At 32.8% G+C, this 16,235-nt stretch overlaps 4 protein-coding genes across 9 annotated transcripts; 3 read left to right on the top strand and 1 right to left on the bottom strand.

The window, feature by feature from the left end:
- Nucleotides 1-793: 793 nt before the first annotated feature.
- Blos3 (Biogenesis of lysosome-related organelles complex 1, subunit 3) lies at nt 794-1,876 on the top strand. Of its 2 annotated transcripts, XM_023157025.2 has the most exons (4): nt 799-990; nt 1,042-1,108; nt 1,160-1,264; nt 1,413-1,876. In XM_023157025.2, exons 1-4 carry the CDS (start codon nt 919-921, stop codon nt 1,643-1,645), a joined length of 477 nt encoding a protein of 158 aa, XP_023012793.1. In that variant the 5' UTR covers nt 799-918; the 3' UTR covers nt 1,646-1,876. The 2 variants fall into 2 exon arrangements, with proteins under 2 accessions (XP_074041028.1, XP_023012793.1); XM_074184927.1 differs by lacking the exon at nt 1,160-1,264 and having other exon boundaries at nt 794-990.
- A 1,470-nt stretch (nt 1,877-3,346) lies between these two features.
- Nucleotides 3,347-5,971, top strand: LOC111502888 (peptidyl-prolyl cis-trans isomerase A). Of its 3 annotated transcripts, none has more exons than XM_023157056.2 (6): nt 3,347-3,571; nt 3,631-3,792; nt 3,848-3,970; nt 4,699-4,871; nt 4,966-5,237; nt 5,734-5,971. In XM_023157056.2, exons 1-6 carry the CDS (start codon nt 3,437-3,439, stop codon nt 5,943-5,945), a joined length of 1,077 nt encoding a protein of 358 aa, XP_023012824.1. In that variant the 5' UTR covers nt 3,347-3,436; the 3' UTR covers nt 5,946-5,971. The 3 variants fall into 3 exon arrangements, with proteins under 3 accessions (XP_023012824.1, XP_023012823.1, XP_074041027.1); XM_023157055.2 differs by having other exon boundaries at nt 3,349-3,571; nt 4,699-4,874; XM_074184926.1 differs by lacking the exon at nt 3,347-3,571 and having other exon boundaries at nt 3,652-3,792; nt 3,842-3,970; nt 4,699-4,874.
- A 625-nt stretch (nt 5,972-6,596) lies between these two features.
- Ing3 (Inhibitor of growth family, member 3) lies at nt 6,597-11,357 on the top strand. 3 transcript variants are annotated; one of them, XM_023157054.2, is made up of 8 exons: nt 6,597-6,787; nt 6,866-6,937; nt 7,575-7,723; nt 7,778-7,980; nt 8,038-8,302; nt 9,054-9,217; nt 9,270-9,507; nt 10,273-11,357. In XM_023157054.2, the coding sequence occupies exons 1-8, from the start codon at nt 6,760-6,762 to the stop codon at nt 10,387-10,389; spliced, it is 1,236 nt and encodes a 411-aa protein (XP_023012822.2). In that variant the 5' UTR covers nt 6,597-6,759; the 3' UTR covers nt 10,390-11,357. The 3 variants fall into 3 exon arrangements, with proteins under 3 accessions (XP_023012822.2, XP_023012821.2, XP_023012819.2); XM_023157053.2 differs by having other exon boundaries at nt 8,035-8,302; XM_023157051.2 differs by having other exon boundaries at nt 6,599-6,787; nt 8,026-8,302.
- Nucleotides 11,358-11,952: 595 nt separating this feature from the next.
- On the bottom strand, nt 11,953-14,238 carry LOC111502886 (gametocyte-specific factor 1 homolog). Its single transcript, XM_023157050.2, has 2 exons — nt 13,861-14,238; nt 11,953-13,426 (listed from the first exon to the last, which is right to left on the bottom strand). Exons 1-2 carry the CDS (start codon nt 14,096-14,098, stop codon nt 12,960-12,962), a joined length of 705 nt encoding a protein of 234 aa, XP_023012818.1. The 5' UTR covers nt 14,099-14,238; the 3' UTR covers nt 11,953-12,959.
- Between the last annotated feature and the right edge of the window lie 1,997 nt (nt 14,239-16,235).

The following is a 16,235-nucleotide window of genomic DNA, read 5'->3' as shown; positions in this document are numbered from 1 at the left end:
CCCTCAGTACTCAGAAAATAGTTGTCAAAAAGTTGAATGTATTACATATCTGTTAATGAAACGAAACATAACCAGTCACTTAAACCAGTCAAAGCCATATTCAACTATTGTAATTATAACTTGAAAAACAACATATCATTAATAACAAATTCCATTAATTGATGGATGTAGCCGTTACTACGTAGTAGAAAACCATTATGAAGGAAAGAGAATTGAAACTTTCTATGTTTCTTACCACTTTTATTTGTGATTAACGTTACTGCACTTTCGTCCTATAAGGACATTTTCAAACTTATACTTCAAACTACAGATTAGTTTAATGTGCAAGTTTGAAAATGTCCTTATAGGACGAAACTGCAGTAACGTTAGTTACAAATTAAAGTGGTAAAAAACATAGAGTTCCAATTCTCTTTTCTTCATAACTCATTATTCAAAGGTAATTTTGACTTGGTTGGGTTGGATTTCGTCTCATAAGCATATTCAAAAAATTTGCAATGAATATAACGTGCTGACATCTATTATGCTGAGTATAAAGAGTACATGCGAAGAGTTTACAGACGCTGGACATAATTTATAGTTATTAATTACAGAAAATTTGCCAATGTATAGATAAATTCACATTTTTTGTAATTGTAAATTCGTTAATTTCCATAGTTGTGACCATGAATTGAAAATTGTAAGTGTGTATTATGGAAAATAATTAAAAATTTTGTGGCCATTCTACGTCTTTCTATATCGAATTATTGAATCTACTACGAAATTATATTCCGTAATAGATTCAGCTGTGAGGCTGGCAACTGGCAACCTTGCCTCTGTCACTAATCATAACATTCCCGATCTTTGAAAATAATATTTTTGTTTAGATTATTTTTAATTTATGTATATCAATCAATTTTGAGTTTCCATTTTTTCTCAAGTATGGACAAACCGGTAATTATATCTGGTGAAGCTTCCGAAACAGACAGTGAGGAGGATTTCAATCCAAAAATGGTAGCAGAAAAATTGTATAGGGTTCCTTGATAATTAATTTTTCATTTTTAGGTCCACGATGTAACAAAATCGGTACAAGGTGCAATAATAACTGGCGAAGATTCAGAATCCGAAAACGGCAAGAATATTTTTTTCTTTTGGCTTTAAATAAATAATTAGTTATTTTCAGAATTTGATAGTGTTGCCAGTGCTATTTCTGCTCTTAATCAAGCACCTCAGTCAGACAGAAGTAAAGAAAAAAGTCCAACTGATTCATTATTTCATCAGAAACTAAGTGGGTTGATTTCAATTTTGGTCAGTGCTAAGTGCTTTCCTTTTAGCAGGGTAGCAAATTATGTTTGTCTATAGTCTTCAGTCGTTGATTGTGAATGAAAAGTACCTACAGTTATAGTTATCAGTTATCCAGTGGTTTTTTTTTACAGGGAAACAAAATAGCCAACTCCACAATGATATAGAAAATTTGTGCCAAAGTACTGTAAACAAAGCTCGCAAAAATCTGAATGATATAGACCAACAACTACTCCGTTCACAATTTACTGTGCAAAATGCTGTAACTTCTCTCAAATCACTCAGTGTAAATTCGTTAACGCTGAAGAGTAAATTACATTCTCTTTTATCTGCAAACTTTTTGTCGAATGTTACTGTTGAGAAGTAAAATACGAAATGTGATACGTCAGCAAATACATTTCAGATGCAAGTAATGCATATGAAATGTATTTTGCTTATATTTGCTTATTATATTTTGCTTATTTTACTTATTATATTTTGCTTATTTTACTTATATATTTATTTCTATGATACTACTTATACATTATTAAGACCGAGTGATCAGTGATTAGTTAAGTGGGAAAATTTTTCAATGATAATAAAAAGTATTTACAAACTGTTTTTGTTTTTCAATAAGAACCAAGTGATACACCAAGTTATAACAAAGACTGACTGTAATTTTGAAATGTGGGATGCACCTAACATGAACCGTGGGGTGCTCCATCCTGCTGGTAAGTTATTTCGTTTTCTGGTAAATTGTCATCGTTTCCTGAATACTAAGTAATATAACCTACACATTCTTGAAAGTCTTGGTTTTTCAAACATGCAAAAAAGTTTCTATCCTAGTTTACTGACAATCAGTTTAAACTGATTATCTATAATTGACAGTTCAAATCACAGGCACCGCGCCTTAAGAATTTTCCTGTAGTGCTTGTGTTTTGTCCGTACAAAAATCCCCAAAAGAAACGCATTAGTGATCCAACATTGGAAAACACTGTTTCGACCCGTTTTATTACCCCCTATAGCACTTTTATGGTATTGACACGACACTGTTGTTGCCTTATGAAGGATATTGAAAATGTTGCGGGGAATGAAAATGCCGAATTTACTGGAGCTATTCATTTTCCACCCTCATTAGCTGATCATGAAGTTTTCAGCTACGGCACAGTCTACTTGGGCAGATATTGTCAAAAAAAAAGAAGAAAAACGGGTGCACCCTCGACCCTCACTACTCTCAAGGTCATGCCGGCTAGCCGCAGTCACAGAACACCCTAACTGGCAGTAATCTTGGCCTGAAAAATACAGAAGGCTGTCACTCTAGGGCCCCATTATATGTCGATGGATATATGCTGAGACCGCTGGACATGTCGACAGCAAATGCATAAAAGGACTCAGATGCCTCGCAGCAGTTTCTGCATCTATTGTCAGGAACCTCTATACCCATCACTACAGTACAGTTTGAACTGTACTAGTATTATTTATTGTGAATAAATAACTGAAAAATCAAGATCTAGCATCACACGGTATTGTTTCGAACTGCTTTCTGTGGTTCATAGGTTTTACCAGTGGCAATAGTCCGGGTCAAAAAGTTCACTCTAATCCTTGTCCGGGTTTTCAGTAAAGACAACCATGAGTTAAGGCGACTCCACCTTTCAAGACAAACAAAAACTTAAATAATTGAATAGAACTGGCCGATACTTGATGAAAATCCTTATTTAAAAAACTTATATACTGTTTGAAAGTTGAATAAGCGCTGCTGAACATAATAAACACTAGGAATATTTCACTAATTATTGTCTAATTAAAATATGCCACCAATAGGTATCACCGACATACCCTATAAGGTTATGTTACCGACATAAATAATAAAATAACATTTCTGGTTATTTTCGAAAAGAATTCTGAAATATTAATTTCTGTAGGTAAGGTAATTTTTTCAGAATTTCAACATATCAAACAAATGTATGTGTAGATTATTATTTATTGTAATTTTTAATAAAAACTTAATTGTAGTTGTGTAAACTGATTAAAACAAAATTTACATAAAAGTTTCCAGGGTTTCTATATGCATTTGCCTATCTCTGAGTAAACATCAAATGAAGTTGGACATTTCCAAATTTGACATTGAATTTTTGCCATTTCTTTTCGTGAGCAGTGAAAAAAAATTGTATATGTGAAAATGGGAAAAAGTGCAAAAAAACTCAAAAAAGTGAAACAATTCCGACCTCAAAAACAATTTCGTTATCTTCCGGGTTCTGTAACAGATGAGGCAAATACTATTGACTTAGCTACATATAACTCTTTCAGATATAGGGTAAGCATTTGTATAAAATTGAATCAAGAATGAATGAAAATTTCCAATCAACAATTTAGGTGTTTTGTGCGAGGCCAATGGTAGATTGCTATCCATCAAAACTGAAATCTTTTAATTTACTCAACATTAGAAAACTAAGTCAAGATCTACAAACAGCAATGTTGATCGATAAAAAAAATAAAGAACTCTTAGCAAAAATAAATATGATCAACAGAAAGGGGGTCAGTATTTTGAATGATATATTATCTGAAGTAAGAAATATAATTAAAGTTTTAGGGAGTGGTGGACACTTACAACCCCCTGGCATACAGAAGGACAAATAAATGGATGTTTCATGAATTGAAAATGAAGAAAATAGCTGAAGAAAATTTGGCTATATATAAGGTGATCCAATCAGCAGTAAGTAATGCCATTTCTCAAATAATAAGTCTAGCATATTCTATATTATGAAAATTATATTCAATAGTTTGACCGATATTGAATTTATGAAATGAAAAAAAATTAAATTATTTTAAATTATTTTTATATGACATCACCTTTCTGACATGATTGTTTTTTAGCTTATCTGCATCTTACACTCCAATAGCACAGATTAAATATTTAGTCTGTGCCGATAGCTATGTTCAATTACAAAATTCCATTGTTGCAACTCTACGCATATGTTGAGTTTTCTAGATTCTTCAGGTCATCTGTTATACCTAATAATTGCCTTGTGAGCGGCATCTAGATCAAAGTCACTTGATTTTTTCAAGTTTTGACTTCATAACGTTTCGGAGAAGTTTTTCTTTTCCAGTGTAGTATAATTATAAAAATTTAGATGAAAGAGAACAAAATTGAGAACAAAATACCAAAATATCCGAACAATAGAGAAAGTTATGGGTAGTTGAAATTGCGCCTGCGGGAATAATTTCGTCCGGCATGTGACGTCATCTGACTCAGATGACTGTGTTCATATTCGCTTCGTTGTAGTATCTACTTCAAATTTCGCAGTTACTCGCTCCGCTCGTGTGGTATTTTATTCATTACACCTTCTAAAACTGAAAAGTTCTCTTACGAATATTTTATAACGACGATCGCGACTAGGTCAGATGAAGTCAGTATATTTATTGACAAATGTTCTTCAACAGACCTCTTTTTACCAAACGAAAGAATTCAGAAGGGAATGGCAAACCACAGTAAAAGAAATGGATCATTCTTGCAAATATCCGTTGACGATTGTGTACAAACCAAATATTGATAATATACTTCGTAGCGAACCCTCTATTAGTGATGGATTGCAGAGAGGAAACTTCGATAGACCGTTGTAAGTCATTCGAAAATATATTTTTGGCAAAAATCCAAAGGAAAATAATTTGTATAATAGTTATTTTTTTATGAAAAAATTGTTCTTCTAGGTGTTTCTTAGAGTTTCAAGTGAGAAAGGGCGAATACTTGGGAGTAGTATTCATAGAATTATATTTTGACCACGTTCCCGTTACCGTACAAAATTTCGTAGGGATTTGTACTGGTGAAGGATTGACATACAAAAATTGTTTGGTACATAGGATAATCAAAGGGCAGTATTTAGAAACTGGCGACATCACTAAAGGAACTGGACGTGGTGGTGCTTCCATTTATGGCGAGAGATTTCACGAAGAAAATCATATGCTGAAGCATACCAAAGCCGGTAATTATCTCTTTTTTCAATAAGTTAACTTCCATTGTGTATATATGTTTCGCGAAAAGTTATTTCGCACTGGATAATAACGTATATAGATACTCGTAGAAAATTAATTTTTTGAAAAAATAGTATAGTTTCATTAGGAGAAAAAATGATGTTTTGTGTGAGGGATCCCCTGTAAAAAAAGTTCGACAACCACGCGAACAAAAATCTTTTTCATCGAATGAAAAATACAATTTTTTCCAGAGACACTTTCAGCTCAATTAAAATTGGTAACGATTATTTTTAATATCGACTGACGACAAAGGTGTCACTTTTAGTGCCGAAGACACTTGACTTGATAATCGACATTAACAAATTTTCACAAGTCTCAATTTGGTATTATGAGTAAAGAGTTGAAGAAACCTTCAATTTAAAGTTGAAATTGTCCAAGATACAAAAATTCAAAATGTGTCTTTCTTCTGAATTTTCGTAAATAATAACACAACCTTCTGATGTGCAGGAGTTCTTTCCATGAAGAGGTTGCCTCCAACTGATAATAATTCACAGTTCTGCATAACTTTCACGAAGATGGAGCAACTGGATCATAAAAATGTAGTGTTTGGAAAAGTAATTCAAGGAAATGCCACCCTTTTCAAAATTCAGGATTACGGACGTAAAATTGGAAAACCTTATGCTGAGATATATATTTCTAATTGTGGTGTACTGGACTGAATATAATTTTTTGGATTAACATTCAATACGATGTTTTCAATTTGGTGAAAATTTCATAAACATTCTCGAAATACATTCAAAACTCTCTAGTGTAGGTAATTATTCATACTAGCATCTATTTTTGAAGACGATTGTAAGTATTACTATAATCTAATTGACGACACTATTGCAAATAGACAGACATATATTTATTTCCACTCAACACACACATTTTAAGAGTAGTGAGTTAACAATATACGTGAATACTTTCATTTTACGGGTGAGCCAAATGGCACGTGGAAATATTCGTAGGAAGTGCATAAATAAAAACAAAATATTACAAATTTCATTGGATGGTTTTTTGATATTACAGAAGTATGACTATGTAACTGATTCAGTAATGGATACCAGATCTTTTTATTGAACATGGCGCAGTCTACACTTCACTAATCTTAATCTAATGTATACAGTTTGAATTGCAATTCATATCTTTTAACATTTCGACACCTTTTTTATTTTACCTGAAATTTGACACTGACAATCGAAGCTCACCTTCGTAAAAAGATTTGAAAAATCATTGTGTAAAACTTTGTGAAAAATTGTCAAATCAAATTGTTGAATAACCTTTTGGCTGGATAACTCTAGTAGCTCAGGTCATTACACGGTGAAGAAGAGAATAAACATGTCAATCTCGTTTATAAGCCTGTCAATTCTGTTGATGGTGTTAAAAAAATTGTTTTACGGGTCTTTCAGTGTTTACATCAAAATCAAGTATAAATAGAATTGAATATCATTCAATTTATCTTGTTTCAAATAATTATAACACAGCAAGAAAATGTTATATTTGGAAGACTATTTGGAGAGTAAGTATTTTTCAAATTATTAGCCTTACCCAACGCATGCTAAAAAGGCGCTAAATTTGAAATTTGTTTAATTTTTAGTGATCGAACATTTACCCCAAGAATTACGAGATCGTTTTACCGATATGAGAGAAATGGACTTAGGCATACATAGTGAGTATTCAGAAAAATCGAGAACCTGAGTTGAATAAAGAATTAAAAACCAAATTGAAAAATTGTTTATCCTCTTGTATTGAAAATGGTATTTGTCTTGTATATTCTCAAACTAATTAAAAAACTAAAAAAATATTTCGAATTCAGTTCCAAAATCGAAAATAGTACATAGTAATTGATAATTTTAATGGTGATGAAGTAATTTAAATTTTTGGTATTTTACAAGGTTCTATTTAGCAAAAGCTAAAAATTTCTCACAAAAAATATAACTTTGAAAAGACTGATTTTCAAATATAAAATATTAAGCTAAACAGTTAGGCCTAATAATTGACAAAGTTTTAAATTTTGAAAGTCTTATTGATAAAATTGAAGATTAAGTTTTACTACTAGCAGGAGCAATTAAGAGAATAGATTTTCAGATACTTATATACAAATTATAATTCATAATGCCTATATTCTCCCTAGAATCAGATATCAGCTATAGAAGACATTGAAAAATCTATAGAATATTTTAAGCATTGTATTAAATAAATACATATGATTTACCGAACACCTTAGAAATTCCTGTTTTCATAAATACAAATAAAATACCTCTCAATTGTCTAGTGTGGATATGAACATAAATATTATTTGTTAGACAATATGGATGAACTTGAAAAACGGGTTAAGATCTTCTTCAATGATTGCAAGAGATGCCCTGGAGAAAATTTGCCCCAGAACCTTGATTCAGAATATCAGGCCATTCGAAAAGAGTACTACAAAACATTAGAAGATGCTGACGAAAAGGTAAAAATATACATCGCAAGATGCGTTTCTTTAGCATGATGTTTGTATTTACAGGTTACTTTAGCTGGTCAAATGTACGATTTAGTCGACAAGTATTTACGAAGACTAGATTCAGAGTTGCATAAGTTCAAATGCGAACTAGAAGCTGATAATAAAGGTATAACAGAGGTATTAGAAAAACGTTCTTTAGAATTAGACACACCTAACAGCTCGCCGAGTATTTCGTCGCTACAGCAGAAAGAGAACCGCTATGAGAGGTGAGCAAAAAATAGATTTTCAGTTTTGTTTTCATTCTGAAGTAGTGTGACTAGTAGTTTCAGGTATACACGACCTAGGAGTGAGAAAAGGAGGGAGAGTAACGTGGTACTACCTTCGCAGTTAGTGGAAAAAAGGCAGGTCGTTGCTGCAGTTCCACCTACTATACCTGCTCCTATAATGGAGACAAGACATACCATCTCGTCTCATTCGCAACCCACACCACCTGCAACGACTGCTATCAGTTACAACTTGGGCCATAGCCTAGGGGCAGGACCAGCTATTGCTGCTGCCGCATCTCAAGCTATTGCTGCTACTCAGCAGGTGAGCAATATTTATATGACCAGCGACGTAAATTTGGTCTGGCAAGGCTGTCTCTGAGAGACGGCCTTGCCAGAACAAAAATTCTGTCTCTGAGAGACAGCCTTGCCATAACAAGAGTGCTGACTCTCTGAGAGAGCTTTCCAGAACAAAAATGCTGTCTCTCTGAGAAACAGCCTTGACAGAACAAAAATGGTATCTCTGGGAGGCAGCCTTGCCAGAACAAAATGCTGTCTCCCTGAGAGAGCTTTGCCTGAACAAAAAAATGATCTACGAAAAACAGCCTTACCAGAACAAAAAAGCTCTCTCTGAAAGACGGCCTTGCCAGAACAAAAATGCTGTCTTCCTGAGAGAGCTTTGCCAGAACATAACAAAATGCTATCTCCCTGAGAGAGCTTTACCTGAAAAAAAAAAACTGTCTCTCTGAAAAACAGCATTGCCAGAACAAAAAAGCTGTCTCTCTGAAAGACGGCCTTGCCAGAACAAAAGTGCTGTCTCTCTGAAAGACGGTCTTGCCAGAACAAAAATGCTGTCTCTCTGAGAGACAGCCTTGCCAGAACAAAAATGCTGTCTCTCTGAGAGACAGCCTTGCCAGAATAAAAATGCTGTTTTTCTGAGAGACAGCATGCCTGAACAAAATTCCGTCTCTCTCTCATTGAATAAGATACTATTATGATACTCTATTGTGACACTGCTTAAATTTGATCAAAATGTCTTGAAATTACTGTAACCATTTGATTATTTTTAATTTCAGATGCAGCAGGGCCGTAGAACTGCAAGCCTGAAAGCTTCTTACGAGGCAATAAATACCGGTTCACACGGACACGAGTTCAGTATTGGCAGAGAATTAGCAGGGGCAGCACAAACAGCCATCCAAGCCATACAACAGGATCATGCTAACAACAAAAAGAAACAAAAGTAAGTCTGACTCGGCTACATTGAACATCAGTGAATGTGTTCTTCTTTCCAGGAAATGGCATAGTAGTAGCACGGGTAGTAGTACGTCGTCTTCATCGGTTTCCACAGTTGTTCAGGCTGCTGTGACTCCAACCGTGGTGACTCCAGCTCCGGAATCACCAAATGTTGAGGTATCTAATCAAAATGCTGAGGTGACCGACGGAGAATGGACATACGATCCGAACGAACCTAGATACTGTCTTTGTAACCAAGTATCGTATGGCGATATGGTAGCTTGCGATAATGAAGATGTGAGTCATTTCTATTCATTATATAAAAAAATAATTTGACAAGATATATTTTTGCAATATGGTATTCAATTTCACAGTGTAAGATGAAACATATTTATACTAGTAGCGCCCTCTGTTTGTTAGCCTACGAACTTATAATCCCATCCAGTATATTGCTAGTCTTTGGATAAGTAAATGGTAATTATTGTAACCATAGTTCGATGGAACTGAATATGAAAGATTTGACCAAGATTGGTGGTACAAAATGGTTCCTTGATGTGGTCTGCCCATAATAACATTGTATTTTCATATTTATGTGAGCTCTGTTGGAGTAACATATTAGATTTCATTTGATTTTTGAGCTTGTAGCCCTTCAATTACCTTGTATATCTGGTAAATAAATAATGATTAATTGATAATTTGAACTGTTAATCTCATTTCGATATCTGTTTGAGAATGTGAAATTTAATAAAATATAGCAATTTTTCATTCAAAAGTAAGGTTTTTGGTCTTTACTTCATCTACAGACAAAAGATGTACCAAGTCAAAAATAAAATAATTATATTGAATGACGAGTTATACAGAGAATAATAATAATCAAAGTATTTTAAACATCACCTAATTTGACCGGTTCTGTCCTCCGAAAACAACACTGCGTCATTGTCTCCTTATAATTAATAACAATATTACTAACCATTGTTGATTAGCACCTGCTTAGGTTGCAACATTTGGCCTTATTATCAAACTAATTTTATGACCATAATTGACAGTTATTAATTTTTTCAGTGTCCGTCGGAATGGTTTCATTATCCGTGTGTTGGTATAACTGCTCCGCCAAAAGGAAAATGGTTTTGTCCCCAATGTACATCATCGATGAAACGTAGAGGAGGTAGAAAAAATTGATGAAACCTTCATTTTAATGAATTTTGTAGTGTATGGATGATTGTGTATGCATGAAATATTGCTAATGTTCATTAGGTTTGTATAGAATACTTATCTAAGCTATACGTGACACTGAGTACTTGTGTCTTCATATTTTTTCATAGTGGAAAAGCAGCAGTTAGTTTGTATGATCTCCATTTTGTAAAAAAAATAATTCATCAGCCAAAAAGGATTTCCCAAGCCTTTTGAAAATTTACATGAGTTCAGGTATGTTATTCTTATAGATTTTCCAATGCAGAGTACAGATTTCTTCAACAAAATTTGTCTCATCTCATAGGGTTTCTGTAAAATTTCAATCCAAATGTCTAAACTTTCCAAAGTTAAGTTGAATTGTATAATAATAATAAAAATAAACGTTTTTGTTGGTAGACAGTTATTACAAATTCTTTATCGAAACTACAAAAATTGGCGCCAAAGGGCAGGGTTCAACTCCTCTCTGAAAGGAGTTGTTCTTCCACCCATCCCGAATATAAGCATTGAAATATATTAAATACAGGGTGGCCCATTGAAAATGTACTGCAAGCAAAACCACCAGAGAAAGTACAAAAATATAAAAATGTCAAGTTTGTTAGCTAGAGGGGAAAGTTCAGATCTAAAATCCACTGCAAAACCTTCAACCCTCCACTTTGGTAGGTAGAATTACAACCCCCGATTTAAAATGAATCTATTGAAAACACATATCGTTTTCTGGCAGTATGGAATGTTTTTGTTGCCCACCCTGTATAATGTATTTATGAAGGGGAGGATTGGAACGCTTCTTTCGATGAGGCCCCCCTCATTGTATTTTTCCTTTTTTTGATATTCTACTGGATTCCTCGAGTTTTAATCTTAGCGTTTGCCAAAATTGATGTCATAGTGTTTTTTTGTAATGATTATGTAGTGTATCTGTCAAATATTTGTGAATTTATAAAAATAAAAAAAATGGTGTCGTTTTTTATTTCATTTCAACACTCACATTCAATTCAGACAAACAAACATACATACGTACAGGTGAAGCTAATAAAAACGTGTTAATAATGAAAATGAATTGCTGTTCGTGGGTATCGCTAAAATTTGAGAACGGCTGGACCGATTTGGCTCATTTTGGTTTTGAATTATTTGTGGAAGTCCAGGGAAGGTTTCTTTCTTTTAAAATTAAATGTACCCTGCAGGATCAATTAAAAGTAGTTTTGTCTTTCATGAACTTGAATAAATATTCCCTTTAATTGTAATTATCCGATTGAATTGATTATTTTATACTAAACTGAATTTAAACGATTTTAAATTAAATTTATCCTGATCTACAGGATAGATTTAATGCTTTTTGAAACTTTTGTTTTTCTTTTTAAATTAAATGTTTCCATCCCTGCAGGATTAATTAAAAACTTATCAAATAATTTTTTAAATTGTAATTATTTGATTGAATAAATTGATTATTTCAATTAAATTGAATTTTAACAATTCTAAACAAAGCTTCTTCAAAATAACTCAACTAAAATTTTCAAACTTATGAGAAGGAGAAATAAAAAAGATGAAAAATACAAGAATATTTTTTTTTAAATATATTTCTTCAAGTATTATTTTTCCACATTGGTAACTGTCACTTGAGAAAGATAAAACACAATAAACTATTGAAGAGTATTAAAAACTTAAAATCATTATTCTGAGACCAGAAACTATAACATATTAAGTTCTTGCAAGTCGAAACTAGTCAAAATTAAAAAATTGTAAAGGCACTAACAAACTGTATAAGGTCAGATTCACATTTTGGAAATTTACAGCAATCAAAACATTACTTACTGATGAGAAAAAAATTCTGAAGAGAAAGTACAGTTTTGCACTTTCTCTTCAAAATTTCCTAGAGAACCAATGAATAAAAACATCGCTGATATCACACGTAATATCGAAATTTGTATCTTCTCTACTTCAAAAATCAAAATGTGCTGTTCATCTACTATTTGATATTATATATCAACATTAGGGACGGGTCTGGATAATAGATTGCTGAAACTTTTTTTTGAAGAGAGGAAGATACAAATTTGGGAATAGCTCTAGTATGTGCCAACTAAGATGAGTTCTGAGAACGTAAAATCGTTCTGTGTTAAAAGACTCCGCCCACTTAAGTCAATGTACTGTTGACATCAGTTTGTGTGACTAATAGCTATCTTCCGGAGAGGGTATAATTTGTTTTCGAATAGGCATCAAAATCTATCTTAATTGGCGAGTACCATAACTACCATATTCAATCCACAAATATTACTTGAATTTCAGCTTTTCAACAAGTACTGGAAGCATTGTTTTTGCAACGATGCATCATCCAAAGACCACTTCTACCATTTTTATGTTCTTCGAGTCTCCTTCCAGTTGTCAATTAAATATTGGTGGCATATTCAAGCAACAATTATGGTTCTGCATAAAAAAATGGGTGGCTAGTTTTTTCTCAGTTCACTAGTAGATTATGGGTACGAAAAGATTTGAAGGAAATATAACAAAAAAACAAACAAACATGAAATTTAAACAAGAATTGTCAAGAAACGATATGTTGAAACCTTCTATTTTCTTTCAGCAACTTTCTGGATGAATGTTTTGCCTGCTCCTAGTTTTATTTTAGCCATCAAATCAGATACAACATTGCTATCTTCCACGGATTGTTCTGCTGCAGCTTGCTCTTGCTGTATGTCGGGCAAAACAACTGGTCTTTTACTTCTCTCGTCCCTTTTCGACCTTGATACATTAGAGAATGTCTCCTTATTTGATGAGTCAGATCTTTGAGGGTGTGATTCTGTTCGGGGGGCGTTCTCAGATCGTGATTCGGTACTTGAAAAATTTTCATTGATTCTTCGACGCTCTGAAATGCGAAAGTTTCGTCTGCTCCCTGCAGATGCAACGTCAAGTTTCCTTAAAACATTACGGTTCTCGCAATTTGCTTTTGCATCATAGGTAGTATTATTGCAATCGTCCCAAGACTCGTCTGGTTCTATGTTGAGGTTCTGGATAGGAAACCTGTTGGTGTTGGAACCTGCAAAAATTGCGAAAACGTGAATTTTTTACTTTGCAAAATATGCTGACAGAAATAGTTCAAATAATTTTTCAAAGAGGTTGAAGCTGTAGATATATAAAAGTCGATTATAGTTTGTCAGACCCTTGATGGGTATTATACCTGAGATGAATTTATACAGTACGAATTCCTTTATTAATAATAACACTGGTCAACAAATAAGAAAAAAAAATGCGACTAATATTATAATGGGTATACATGAGAGTTTAAAGCATTCTGACTTAGACTTCAACATCACGTAAAGATTTTGAGTTTTAGTTATTTTATACAAGAATTTTCACATATCGTGAAATATGAGATCAAAACAAGAAAAAAACAATATATTTTGGGGATGATAGACTTTATCTACACTTAAAAATTTATTCGGAGCTTTGAACAGAAAACATCAATCTTACCAGCTTCTTCATAGACTGCCAATTCTATATTTCTCCTGCTTGGGCAATTCTCATGGTGATATTGGAGTTCTACTTCAGGTACTTTATGGGTAACATTGAAATCACAGTTTACAATTCTCGATTCAGGATAATTTTTTTTGCATTTCACCAAGTGAAATGCCATTCGTTTTCTTTGAATATGGTGAGATTTGTTGTAAGGACACATTATTAATTCTTCTGGATTCACTAAGATTTCCATTTTCACCTTATGAAAACAATTTATAATAATTAAGTGCCAAGAAGGAATATAAATTACTGTAGAATTGTAAAAAACAAGATGTGTCACTTTTTTCGCTATATTGGAAAATGAAATATCAAATACCAAAACCACCAAAAAAAATAGACCATATTAGTTAGGTTAGGATTTTTCGAGCGCGAAATTCGAACTTAGGTCCATCACGGAAACCTGTCATTTAATTTCCCATGTAAATCTTATGGGACTAAAAATTCTTCGACTTTGTCGCCTTTTTTCAGGTATTCAATCTTATTCCTTAGAACTGATTTTACATAAAAAAGATGAAATGGAGTTTCCTTTACCTGTTTGATACAAAATAATTGAAACATATGGATAATTTTCTATGAATTTGTCAATATAAAAATGCATTGCAAAATTCATGGAACGCATGTCTTAGATTGAAGAGTGGTATATTACTGGTGGGGCACCAAAGTTAGCGGGATATTTAAAATTCACGTGTTAATACCGACAAAGTTGAGCTGGAAAAATGTTATTTCGAAAATCTGAAAATGGTGCATTGTTTTGCTCCTGGATGTAACCATAGGTATACAAGCAATTGCAATATGTTTGCAATTCCAAGGAACGAAAAATAAGCAAAAATATATTAAAATACTAATAACTCTCATGAAGTTGAGAATGAATTTTCCCCACTTAGATCTTGCCACTCGATTTAATTGCAGCTCAACAACTATTACAACTATTTTTTTTACTTGGGTTCTCCTTATACATAAAACACTTAACAGTGAGTTCATGACGAAACTCCCATCGAGATGTAAAATTATAACATGTCTCCCTACTATATAAAATGATTTGGAATCCCTGAAACAACTAAAAAAGAAGAATTGAAAATGAATAGCTGAAAATAACAATTATATTAACCAAAATAAACCTGAAATGAAATAATAGTGAAATAAAATACAAGTAAAAATCGAACAATTGAATAAATAAAAATAAAGAAAATACTTTCATTGAAATGAATCATTTGATGTACAATATGTGTAGAAGATAAGAATTACAATACTTCTACGAAAAAAGTATAATAATAAATTTTACAAATAGTCTCTGTTGACCTACATATGTCATGTATATCATTCAGAGACGCTTCATTCATTCACAAAAAGGAAGAAATAGTCATAGCCATAAATATACTTCCGAACCCACTCAATAAATAAAATAAATTTACATTCTATTAAATTGCCTTGATTGGAATAAATTATTGGTTATGAATAAAAACTCACCTCGATATCATAGCTCTTGTCCCTCATGCTTGCTTTCACTTTTCCCTCAATGATTTTCGATCCTGCATCAAAATTGCACATTTCTAAATGTCCAGGTGAAAGACTCTGTTCACCTCTCTGTATGAATTTCAAATCGTCACGAAAATAATCAATGATTGCAGATAATTTTATAATATTTGCCATTGTTACTTCATATTACAAAGTGATTATTACTACTGGAATAGAAGCTTGTCTGGGTTTAGTTTGGAATATGAAGCTTACTTAAGATTACTATGTATTTATATTAATTTTTTATAATTTTAATAATTATCTCAGGTAACCGAATTGAATTTCAATGATGGTCTGACATTGATACATTTAGAAATCATGAAGGTATCTAGCCCAAGATGTTTAAGAGCTAACATTCATTATGTACTTGTGTAGTTTCATATTGAATTCAAACCTCCATAAGGTCCCCATGTAACATTTTTTGAATTTGGACCTCGCGCCAAAAGTGAATCCTAACCTAACTAATATGCTCTATATGGTTCTTCTTCTTCTTTTTCTTTTGTTTCCTCATTCAGGCGCATTTTACCAGTGCGCCTCTTATTATTCGTCTATATGTAATATCATTGTTGTCTGCTCTTAACTTGTCTGGAATTTTCGTGTGGGTAGTTCTTTATCACTTTTTGAACTCACTAATACGGTCTATTATATTTCTAATTTTGTGCGTTGTTGGGAAATGGTACACAGAACACAAATCGAAACAAAATGATGTAGTAATATTCGTAATCAATTTTGATACACTAGGTGCTCCTACTGTTGAAGAAAAACGATAATAAAATGAATGATGGGGAATTGGAATGGAATTATGAGAAATATAC

Source organism: Leptinotarsa decemlineata, unplaced genomic scaffold (genome assembly GCF_025532065.1).
Source record: "Leptinotarsa decemlineata unplaced genomic scaffold, Ldec_3_MD MMD2_tig00026361_RagTag_RagTag, whole genome shotgun sequence".
Lineage (NCBI taxonomy): Eukaryota > Metazoa > Arthropoda > Insecta > Coleoptera > Chrysomelidae > Leptinotarsa > Leptinotarsa decemlineata.
Note: the sequence above shows the minus strand (reverse complement) of the source record. Positions and strands in the feature narration are given on the sequence as shown.